Raw genomic sequence first — 12909 nt, forward strand, 5'->3', positions numbered from 1 at the left:
CTCATCTCTGAATGTGAGCCCCTTTAAGTTCAAAATTCGTAGATAATGACTACTGCTGAATTCCATCATCTATAATGATGATTCTTATAGGTTCAAACTTGACCCCGTCTATTTAAACACTTTCTATAATGATGAGACTGTATTTTTTTTTTAAATCTTCACCGGTTCACATTTTCATCAATTCCCGTATCAGTTTGAAATGTGATCTTTTGATTTTTGTTTAACCCCGTAAACGTGGTTAGCCACCATTTACTATGCGGAATTAAAAACTCGTCTAAAACCAATTGTTCACAATGTCTTCTAATATAGAAATGGTAGCAAACACTTTAAATGCATTACTTGGGTATACATTAAAAGGGACACAAAAAAAAAGAACAAGTCATCCGTTTGCTGAAGTTTTGTATAGGCATCATGTAGTAAACATGATGGAGATGCTAAAAATACTGTAGTTAATCAGACATGTTAATGGAAAACAGCTGACCGTTATATATATTCAAATTGAGATTTGTATACAACCTTTTCCTTGGAATCATATTAAGCAAACAAGCGATACATGTGATATGTATAAAATATATAAATTTAGTATAATATACTGACTGGTTCAAACGGCAATTTTTCTAATGCAATGTATTGGATAAGGCCAGTTTAATTAGTTTTTAATAATGTAACAATCAAAGATAATAATACTTTTGAGTATACTGCCTATAAGGAAGTATACTACCATATAAATTTACAATGAATTAGATAATTAGATGTTTTTATCGTTTTAATTTTTGGATAACAACACATGATTTAAAATAAGCAGTAAAAATTTCATGAAGATTGCAATATATGAGAAAAACAAGACAAACTGAAATAATATAACATGATTTTAATTGCAAAATACAATTTTTAATGTCTGTTCATCCTGTGGTATACACCTTCACTATTTAACATAAAGATGCAGCACATCAAGATATAGAATATCTCCTCTGAACATTAAAATTGCTATTCAAGATCAACTTAAATTCATAATTATAGAGTAGATTCGTTTACAGTTTAATTATTGCCGTTCCAGGAAATGTTCTTAATAATGAAAACATTGCAAATATTTCTGAATGGACATTATGCTCTGATTGCCATGCCGGGACTTTTTCAATGCAACTAAATGTATATCTTCAGAATATGCCTCTCTCTCTTATAAAGTTAATCGGTTAATATCTCTAAAGTGATACATATGTCTTTCCTTTAACTATAGATTGTGTCCATGCACAGGGGTTTATGTTTTTGGGTTGGAATATATATAAATATATCAGTAGACTGGTATGCGTACTATTTTGTCGGCTATAAGCACACTTTTGAACGCATACCAGTCTGTTGGCATAGAAACATCAATGATACGACTGCCTGTGCTGTATTGTGTTTATTTATAAACCATGTGTTACATTATTATTAGACAAATTGATACACATCGAGGAACATTAGATCTTTCGTTCTGTATTGTTATGAAATACGCCCATTAAGGACACATGTTAAAACACTTAGTTCATCCCTTGACAGACATGAATTTATATATTTTTGTTTTATACTTGACTTGAATGACATTAACATGGGGTCTAAGTCAAAATCTTCTTCTGTGTCTAAGCCTCATTGAAGTGTGGTGCAAAACTGTCGTACTAGAACATAAGTATATATAGTTCTTTACTTTTTAGTATTTGATGTTCTTAAAGTTATTATCTGTTATGATACCAGGTTCTTCTAAGCCCCTGAAACAAGACACAATTTGTTTCTTCTTAACTTGGATTGTATAAGATTCAGATTGTTTCTACAGCAGATTATTATCATATGTCACAATATCCTTTATTTACCATACAACTATTGTTGTTGTGAAAATATCCGTGAGAGACTTTTGGAAGATAGCTGCTTCTTCTTCTTCTTCTTCTTCTTCTTCTTCTTCTTCTTCTTTTCTTCTTCTTCTTCTATGTTGGTTTGGAATTTGATGAAACTCTCATCAAAGTGAGAGGGTTAGCGCTATAAAACCGGGTTCAATTTACCATTTTCTGCATTTGAAAACTTCTGTACCAAGTCAGGAATATGACAGTACTTGTCCATTCGTTTTTGATGTGTTTTGTTATATGACCTTGCCATGTGATTATGGACCTTCCGATTAGATTTTCCACTAAGTTCAGTATTTTTGTGATTTTACTTTGTTTTGTAGCAGGTATGTTCCTGTTGCTATGACATTGGTTGATAGACCTTTTCACCTCAGTGACTAATGACCCAATAGATTGCCATTTGGTTTGATGCGGTTTCCCTATTTCCACTTGATCTTCACAGAGTTGTTTCCGTGTTGATTTATTGGCTGATTGGTCCTTATAGGTTTTTGACCCATAGTTAGTAATCGATATCTTATATTGATGTTTCCACTGTAATTTGTTCATTTGATTATTCAGTTAGAATTCTAGATTCGGTAGGTTACTAGTATACAATTCCAACGTTTTAGATACTATGTTATTACAAACTTCCTGGGTTGATTAAGTTGTTGTATAATATCATTTTCATTGTTTAGAAGGCTATATAAGAAACTCAGTTGAGGTTTGTTGAGCTCTGCTTCTATGAGTAGTGCACCAATAAGTAAATAGACAACACAGACGTCTGTTCTTTGAGACAGTGATTGGAATTTTCTTAGGCAGTTTATGTGGAACTTCCTAAAGCAGTCAATATCTATTTGTGTTAGTGGTAGTATTACAACTCTAAAAAGCAGTTTAGGTATTACATAGCTCCGATATATTGAGGTGATAGGATTAAAGCCATTTGATCCATGAAGTCCGCTGTTAAATATGGAGTAGAGTGTCCTGCGAACTAGGGACAGTCTGTCCTCTACATTTCTGCTATTATCTTTCATTTCAGCTCTGATTACACCTAGATGTATAGTTTGGTTGGTTGTTGTTAAACAAATGGTGCCGATATTCATTTGTAATTTTTTTTTCTTACAGTTTTGCCTGTATTTATGATTACAGCATTTGTTGGATGAATTGTGACCCTGTCTTGTTTGGCATTTCGTAGAACAGTGTTTAGTTTATAAAATTATAATCCTGGTACTTTTGATAACTATTTACACCACTGGGTCGATGCCACTGCTTGTGGACGTTTCGTCCCCGAGGGTATCACCAGCCCAGTAGTCAGCACTTTGGTGTTGACATGAATATCAATTATGTGGTCATTTTTATAAATTTTCTGTTTACAAAACTTTGAATTTTTCGAAAAACTAAGGATTTTCTTACCTCAGGAGTAGATTACCTTAGCCGTATTTGGCACAACTTTTTGGAATTTGGGGTCCTCAATGCTCTTCAACTTTGTATTTGTTTGGCTTTTTGACTGTTTTGATCTGAGCGTCACTGATGAGTCTTATGTAGACGAAACGCGCGTCTCGCGTATAAAATTATAATCCTGGTACTTTTGATAACTATTTAGCATAATTTGTTATTCTTCAATATCATCAGACAGAAGTGCTATATCATCTGCACATGTTGGTGTGCCAGTGTAGATATTGCCAATTTTCATACCTACACGACTTTTCACTAGTTTACACAATACGTTGTTAATGTAAACCTTATATAGGTGAGTGGAAAGGACTCCATCTTGTCGCACTCCATGTTGTATTGAAACATTTTCACTTATTCCACCTTTCCATCTTATTTTTGAGGACATGTCTGTATAAAGATTTTTACTATGGACCAAAGCTGTAGATTCGTGCCACATTCATACAGTTTATCTAGAAGAATGATGTGAGAAATAACGTCAAATGCAGTTTGGCTGTCTACAGCAATCATATACATGATATATAAAGGTTTTAAAGTTACGTGTTTTGATTCTGATTTACATTTTGATACGATAAAGGCAGCTATTAGCATAGAGAGACCTTCTGTAAAACTAAATCGCATGTCTACTTGGATAAAGATTTTGGTAAGACGTGGTAACAGAACATATTCAAAAAGTTTGGTGATTGTTGGTATCACTGTGATACCCTTGTAACTTTCTGCTAAGATTTTTTTCTAGTACTTGGTTAGTAATTCTAGTCTTTAAGAAAAGCGGTATTTGTTTTGTAGCTATGATTTGATTAAAGACGGATGTGAACATTGGTGAAAAAAATACTTCAAGCAGTTTTGACATGTTCTGCCGAGATGCCAAATTCATCCGTAGCTTTGCCCGTGTTGTACTTAATTCTAGAAATGTATCATCATAATTGTTATCTTGTGGTACACATAAGTCTTCCATATATTGTGAAAAGCGTTTAGCTTGGTTTGTCGGATCAGAAATATCACAATTGGTCCTTTATTATGGAGGTTGTCGAGGTTTTGGATTGGCCTCTATTTTTATTGATAAGTTGGTAAAAAATGTTCATTGATGTGTAGTGCATAATTTCTGAATACATTGTTTGCCTATCTTCATATTTTTCTTTTCTCATCTGGTTTCGGAGTTCTCTTTGAGCATTTATTTTTTATGTCTTGGAAATATCATTTCGTTTTTCTTTATCGACCTATTCCTTTCTATTTAGTAAATTTGTGTTTCGTGGGCCGGATATTATATATCTGCATGTATGGTCTTGTATTCTATTCAGTATCTTGTATTTATGTTTGTGACGTCATCTTTGTCTGATTAAAATGTGGAAAATGGAAGCAGATGTGTTTGTATTTGTCTGTATGTAATCGTCTTCAACCATGCTACCAGATCTATTTCCCTAGTCTGTAATATGCTAGCTGATAGCTGTCTCACTGGCAATCGTATTATATCTCCTATTTCATAAAATGGATGACTTTCCACCAAAAACGGGCACAAATAAATGGTTTTATTTTGAAAATTACAACTTTTTGTTTATTTAGCTCAGCATGTAAACTTCTTATACGTTCTGGTATGTCACATCCATTTTTTTATGGAAATATTCTTAATAAAACACAAATATATTAGTATTCACCTCAAAAGCTAACAAAACCTTTAAATACACTTATTAAGAATTGATATAGTTACGATACTGTAGTCAGGTCATTAAAGATTGCATATTTCGGCGTTAATATTGATTCACTTATAGGATCTTTACATCGGTACTTAATATATTTAATCAGAAACCAGTTGTTGGCATGACACGGGCTTTGTTCTTCTCATCTAAATTATGATAGTATGATACTAAACCCCTTACGGGAAGATTGTGCCTGATATTCATATGATGAAGACATAATCCTTCAATCACTTAAATTGAAGTCTGTAGCTGGCATGTCAGTTAACTGCTAGTAGTCTTTTGTTATTTAGGTATTATTGTCATTTTGTTTATTTTCTTTGGTATAGACAAATGAAGGAAATGGTGATTTGAACCTGGATTTTTAGCGCTAAGCCTGTCACTTGTAAGACAGTCGCATACCGAGTTTGTTTTCTGACAACACATTATTTTTTCTACAAGCTGATTACTTTGTTTGTGAATAATTGATGAGACAATTTCTGCAAAATCAATAGTCACAGATAGTATGAAGTATTATTAATTTCTTTAATTCTTCGTCAATTTCTACCTGTATGCAGTCATTGTAGACACAAATTTAATCGGTTCGTTTGATCTCAGTTCTTCGTTGGTTAAAATCCGAGTACAACGTCGCATTTTCTTGGATTTCTCTGAATTTTCCATTGTGACGGCATACAAAAATGCGACCATGCCTGATGACGTCACATAGAAAGATCACATTTTTTGGCAGATCATTCGAAAAGAAGAAATAAGTTTTCCTGCATATTGTTAGAACATCACTAGAAAATTAGATCCCACCACCAATTCTCTTGTAGTACGAGATTTATCCAATCTCGACAGTTAAATTTTATTAATATATAACGCTCGTCGGGCCTCAAAATGTAACTGTCTCGATTTGATAAATATCGGATCACACTCGATGCAGTGGTAGAATCTATATTTACCCAATAGTTGTTAGAATAATATTACATGATATCTTACATTTTAAAGAATTCTATGTTAAAATTGCTTTATCTATCTCTTGCAAAAATATGTTTTGAATGATAGTTATTAAAGAAACTTTTGTATTTCACAAGATGGAACTAAATCCAATAACACATGTTTCATTTTGTTTTCTGATGTTTTGGTTAACATCTCAATTTATTTGTCAAGAAAAAGTGGCTCAAAACAGTTTGTTTTTAAAGTTTTATACTATCATTTAAAGAGATTGATTGTAACCAGTTTTTTGCAAACAACAAGTGTTTGTTATAATGTATATGAATTTAGATATTACTCATACAAAAAAGAATCACTTGATACACAAAATGTATACATTATATTACGAACATTCTTTATTTTATTTGGCAGATCAGAGATCATAATAAAACAGGTTGTTTATTTGTCTTTTAAATATGTAATATAAACACAAGTGTGATGTGCCTTTAGTATTGACCACTGTGTGCTATCTGTTGTGTTTATATTGATACCACAACAGTCTCCATTTTATTCAACATGTTTTGATGTCTGTTATTCGTTGATGTTACAGATAGGAACTACACCACTGTCGCTTGCTGTAGAGAAAGGACACCTGGAGATTGTCCAATACTTTGTTTCTGTAGGCAGTAACAAAGAAGCTAGAGATGAGGTAAGATATAATCTGATCAAACTCTCTATCTTATGAATAAACACAGAACTTGATGTTATTGAATATGTGAGGTCTTATTTTTAAAAATCTTGTCATGGACAAGACAACAAAGACAGTACAGTGTTATCTATCTTTGAAAACACATATTTGTTTGCACCACACATACTTTTGGCAAACATACGTTACTCTGATCCTAATCAGCATAATTTTGGACCAGCACATAATCTTTTTGTTTATCAGACCTGTTTAATTGACAAAAAATAAAATCTGTTTTTTTTTCTCTCATCAAATTTTATCAGATGCGTAATATGTTAAAGGGTAAAATAACAAAAAACTACTGAACTCCGAAGAAATTTAAATCAAAACGGAAAGTTCCTGATCAAATGGCAAAATCAAGTTATATAACACATCAAACAAATGGACAGCAACTGTCATATTTCTGACTTGGAACAGGTATTATTAAATGAAGAAAATGATGAATTTAACCAGAATGTATAGCGCTAAACCTATCACTTGTATGACAGTTGCATACCGAGTTTGTTATCTGACAAAACATTATATTTTTACAATCTGAATACCTTGCTTATGCGTAATTGATGAGACAATTTCTGCAAACTCGACAGTCAGATAATATGAAGTGTTATAACCTTATTCTAATTCTTCACCAATGTATAATCAAATTAAGTGAGATAGTGAGGTCGAAGATGTTTTAAAGATTTTAAATCCAAATAAGGCCTCATGTCCAGACTTGATAAGTCCAATTTTATTAAAAGAGGCTGTTTCACATCTAAAATTCCCACTTTGGAAACTATTTAATTTATCTTTATCTAAAGCTATATTTCCGGCAGATTGGAAAAAAGCAAATGTAACTCCTGTTTTTTAGAGTAATAATTGTAATGAAGTAAAAAATTACAGACCAATCTCGTTGTTAAGTATATTATCAAAGTGCATAGAGCGACGTATCTATAAACATGTACACAACTTTCTAATTGAAAATAGGATAATCACCCCTAATCAATCGGGTTTTACAAAAGACGATTCTGCCATAAATCAACTTATTGATATTTCTAACTACTTTGGTAGAGCTTTAGATAACGGAAAAGAGATTAGGGTGGTTTTTTGTGACATCAGCAAAGCTTTTGATCGGGTTTGGCATAAAGGGCTATTATCAAAACTTAAACAATATGGAATTTCTTGAAATTTACTTAATTGGTTTTGTGATTATCTATCTGAGAGGAGTCAACGGGTGGTCTTAAATGGAAGCAATTCAACATGGCGACAGATAAATGCAGGTGTCCCACAGGGCTCAATGTTAGGTCCGCTACTTTTTCTTATCTTTATTAATGATAGAGTATCTGATAATAAAGCTACTATCAAATTATTTGCAGACGACACTAGTATTTATTTGACAGTAGACACCCCTGAAAATACTGCTGAAATTCTTAATGGAGATCTGAATAAAATTCATATGTGATCCTCTAAGTGGCTTGTAAACTTTAACTCACAAAAAACAGAAACCATGATTATTTCAAGAAAATCAATCAAGAAAACATTTAGGTATTATTTTTTCAAATAATGGATTATGTAATATATTCACATTGAATATATAGTTAAACGTGCATATAATAGAATAAATATCCTTAGGAAGATGCGTTTTATACTGAATAGGTTCACTTTAGAAAAAAAATGTATTTTTCATACATTCGACCAATATTAGAGTACGGGGATGTCATTTGGGATAATCAAACACAATACTTGATAAATAAAGTGGAAAATGTTCAAATTGAAGCTATGAGAATTGTAACAGGTGGGAATAAATTAACTTCGATACAGATGGGTCAGGATCCCTAATAGACCTTGAGATGAGGAACTCAGATGACGTAATTAAAAAAAATATTAGTCCGCCATACAATTGTGGATGCTGTGATTTTAAAAATGGACATAAATGAACAATAAGAACTGTTTTATAGAGCTGGTGTGATGAGAAAAGAAAGATGTAGATTTGACCTGAAATAAATTATTAGAAAGGACAATTTTTTTATTGAATTTTATGATCAGAATTTTGGGATTATTTCATGAGGAGAGTGACATTTTTCACCATCTTCCGGGGTCCATCAATTTGCGAAAAAAGTAATCTCACTTGCCACCCCGAAAATTTAACCAGACATGTATAAATGTATCAGCTTCGATATGAGCCATCATACATGTTCAAGTAAACGATATGGACTGAGAAACGGAGGAAAACGTTACCATTACCGCCTATGGAGAATTAATTGTAAATGTATACCCAAATTAGAAGCTTAATTCCAGAAGTTTTCAGGCTGATTTATGGATGATTTCACCTTGTACACCACCGAAAATGATGGTTAGTAGTTTTTTATTTATACCTAGTTATTATAAATGGTTTAAGATAAATATTATTGATAAAGATCAGCAAAAACTCAATGAAACTTTGCTTTTAAAATGCATTACTGGCACGGGGCTGAACACTTTTTTTAGGCACAATCATAACTTTGTTTACTTCCGAGAGATCCGAAAGGAATTTGTTTACTATATTGAAAAAGGCAAGAAACAACTTTTAAATATTATTAAATTGTAAGTAAACATGACACAATATAGTCTTTGTTATGTGATTATCACTTCGGTCTACAGGAATACCTGATAATCAAGGGAGATAACACACTTCATACGAGTAAAGTGAGATACATCATCGCATGTGCTTTTATCCAATGATTTGACTCCTGGTCAGTAGATATCATATGCAAAAAAACAGAAAAAAACATGTACATGTTTTAAGAAAATCATGAACTAATATTTTTAATGCACTTGAGCAAAACAATAGATATTGTCATTTCTCAGTGAAAAAGGGGGAGGGTCAAACCTTTTTGAAAACAATATTTCTGCACCTATTCAACTATTAAGCTAGTTAGCTACTACCCATTGCTTCTAAAATAAAAGGTTTAAATGAAGGTGACTAAGCCACAAGGGAGAAGCATTTGTCTTTCTTTGTGATTAAACTTTCAAGAATTAGATTTTTCTCTCTCAATAGTACTTCTGTATTTAAATCAAATGATAACACAGCCTGAGTAATTTTTTTGTCTTATTTCAGTTCCAGACATATCATTACTTTTTAACCTGAGATGGCAAACTAGAGGTTTTAAAAAGTCCTGAATAACTGGTAAGCATTTTGCTTTATTAGGCAAGCTCTAAATTGTTTATTTATGGTATTTATGCAATTGAAATTACAGTCGGTATGTTAAAAATATGCAAATATGAAAACTGTTGCTATGGTCTTGGTATTAAATGAAAAGGCTTAGTTACAGATCGTTTCGACTCAAAATTTCGAGTTAAATCTTGCGGCAACTGTTTCTCACGTAACACTGCAAACTATATTTAGCTCTATTTTGATCTGTCGTTATTTAATGACGCCATAATACATGTGATGTCACAATGTTTCCTTTAAAACCTCATGTGGATTTCTCACTAATAAAAGGTTTTCACTGAAATACATGTTAAAAACATTTTTTCTCAAATAGAATTATGTGAAAGGACAAGTTTTGAAAATTTGCACTATATTGCACTCTAATTATATGCTAAGGATGACTTTCCAAGTAGTTAAGAGTGCTTTCCACAGTTTTAAATACCAGATTTCCACTAGTAAGAATAATTATTTTGGTGTTGGTTTTTTTATAAAATCTTCATTTTTGCATAATTTCTCTGTCAAAATGCACTTTAAGGCACAAGAAAATTTTATAGAATGCTTTAACAGGGTCTGTGTATTGTAATTAAAGGTTATAATCAGAAGTTTTGTCCTTGTTTTGACTAGTGAAGGTATTCTGGAAGAAATTAATTATACAAACACATTGTATTCAAAATAAATGAATATAGCGACGAAAGTGTCATTGCCGTATAGTGCTAAAACAACTTTATTTTTTTTCAGAAATGGACAAAAATACACAGATTTATTCAGAATGTTATACCGATGAAGATCACATAAAAATATTTGGAAAAATCAGAAGTATGAATTTCAATATGGGTCAGGATCCCTAATAGACCTTGAGATGAGGAACTCAGATGACGTAATTAAAAAAAATATTAGTCCGCCATACAATTGTGGATGCTGTGATTTTAAAAATGGACATAAATGAACAATAAGAACTGTTTTATAGAGCTGGTGTGATGAGAAAAGAAAGATGTAGATTTGACCTGAAATAAATTATTAGAAAGGACAATTTTTTTATTGAATTTTATGATCAGAATTTTGGGATTATTTCATGAGGAGAGTGACATTTTTCACCATCTTCCGGGGTCCATCAATTTGCGAAAAAAGTAATCTCACTTGCCACCCCGAAAATTTAACCAGACATGTATAAATGTATCAGCTTCGATATGAGCCATCATACATGTTCAAGTAAACGATATGGACTGAGCAACGGAGGAAAACGTTACCATTACCGCCTATGGAGAATTAATTGTAAATGTATACCCAGATGCTTTATAAGGAAACGGGTGGAGAAACACTTTCAGAAAGATGGGAAAAACATAAGCTCACTATGTTTGATAAAAAGGTGAATAAGGAAACTCCATATTATTTACAAAACTTGGTACCAAATCAAATAGTTAATTTACATAACCATTTCACTCGTCAGACTCAAAATACTTCGGAAATTCGTACAAGAACCAATCTATACTCCGATTATTTCCTTCCTTCGTCTATTAAATTGTGGAATAAGTTATCAGACCAAACGAGAAATTCTACAACTTCAAGCATTTTTAAAAATTCGTATAAAAAACCCAAATAATAAATGCCCAAATTTTTACTACACTAGTACAAGAATGGGTCAAGTATTACATACCAGATTAAGGATGAATAGTAGTTCTCTGTAAAAAATATGACGAATTGTGTAATGACGTTATTTTCTCAATTAATTATCCAGTCACACTAAACACGAATTTACTTTTATTTGGATCACAAGCTCTAAATTTAGACCAAAATAAAGATCTTTTGGAAAAGAACAAAAATTCCTACTAAAGTGCAAGAGATTTACAAGTTAAATTGTTAATCACTATTCTCACTAAGTTGCATTTCATCTAAACATGTGTGAGGTATTTCAGTGTAGTTTTTTTTTTCTTTTTTTTTCTTTTGTTGTATTTATTTTCATTATTTTAAAATTAGTTTTTTTTCTCCTTTCTTTTTTTGTTATATAGTTACTTAGTTTATTCTTGTTCCATATCACAGTAACATTGCATGCTATATTTATGTAATAGTTAACTGAAGTTGGTATTTCAAGGAAACGGATTAGTATAAGCTATATATAGCTTGTTTCCGAATCCTATTATTATTGTGTATTTTGTATGATGATATATTTGTATTGATGACGAATAAATATGTTTAAACTAATAAAATTTAATCAACGTGTGGTTCGTTTGATCTCAGTTCTACATTGGTTAAAAACCGAGTATGACGTCGAATTTTCTTTGTTTCCTCTAAATTTCTGATTATGGACCCTATCAATTCAAATTTATTTATGATGAGTATTTACTCATCTACCTATGTAAAATTTAAAACCTGTCTAAAACAAATTATCCAAAATGCTTTTCAATATGAACATGGTAGCAAACGCTATTAGCACAGAATTGTTTAATGAACATTCTTTTTAACGTATCTCATCATACTTAATCAGCCAAAAATGACCTATTAAAGAGACAAAGTCATAGATCAGTAGGCAGTAGTGTTCAAAAAAGTAACTTGATCAGAAATATCTTTCTACCAAATAAGTATAATATACTGAATAAGAATATATATTAAATATTTTTGCAATTATTTGTGATTTCCATTTTTTTTAGTAAAATTCAATGAAACAGATCAAACGGCAACTGTTATTGCAATTTATAGGAAAAGGCTATTTTGTATCACTTTAAATATGTATCACCAACAGAAAATTGCCTATATGATTATACTAATTAAAAAATGTCTAGTCCCATGTAAGTTTATGAAAAATTAAAGATTAAATGGTGGTATCTCTCTAAACAATTTTAAGTAACAGAAGGTAGCCAAATGCTAAAATAATCTTTAATATTATAAATGTTATAAGATCTGAAAAAAACTATTATTCGACAAACTGAAATAATATTACATAGATTTGATTGCAAAATTTTGATGTTAGAACACAGCCTTGTAACCTTTTGACTTTCGATATTTAATGCTTGGATACAGCTCCTCAAGATAATGTGTTGAATCCTTTAAAAGATAACCGTTGAATATTTACTATTCAAGTTTATCTTAAAATGTAGA

At 31.5% G+C, this 12909-nt stretch overlaps 1 protein-coding gene and 1 long non-coding RNA gene across 2 annotated transcripts in view; both read left to right on the forward strand.

The window, feature by feature from the left end:
• The window catches only part of LOC143052873 (uncharacterized), a 151086-nt gene that overhangs the window by 26128 nt on the left and 112049 nt on the right, over positions 1–12909 (forward strand). Inside the window, exon 6 of the mRNA XM_076226021.1 lies at positions 6516–6614. Within this exon, the coding sequence (XP_076082136.1) occupies positions 6516–6614 (99 nt within the window). The remainder of the gene's footprint in view (positions 1–6515; positions 6615–12909) is intronic.
• On the forward strand, positions 8449–10840 carry LOC143052872 (uncharacterized). Its single transcript, XR_012971276.1, has 3 exons — positions 8449–8979; positions 9724–9792; positions 10555–10840. It is a non-coding gene; the product is annotated as an uncharacterized LOC143052872 (long non-coding RNA).

Source organism: Mytilus galloprovincialis, chromosome 11 (genome assembly GCF_965363235.1).
Source record: "Mytilus galloprovincialis chromosome 11, xbMytGall1.hap1.1, whole genome shotgun sequence".
In the NCBI taxonomy this organism is placed as follows: Eukaryota; Metazoa; Mollusca; class Bivalvia; order Mytilida; family Mytilidae; genus Mytilus; species Mytilus galloprovincialis.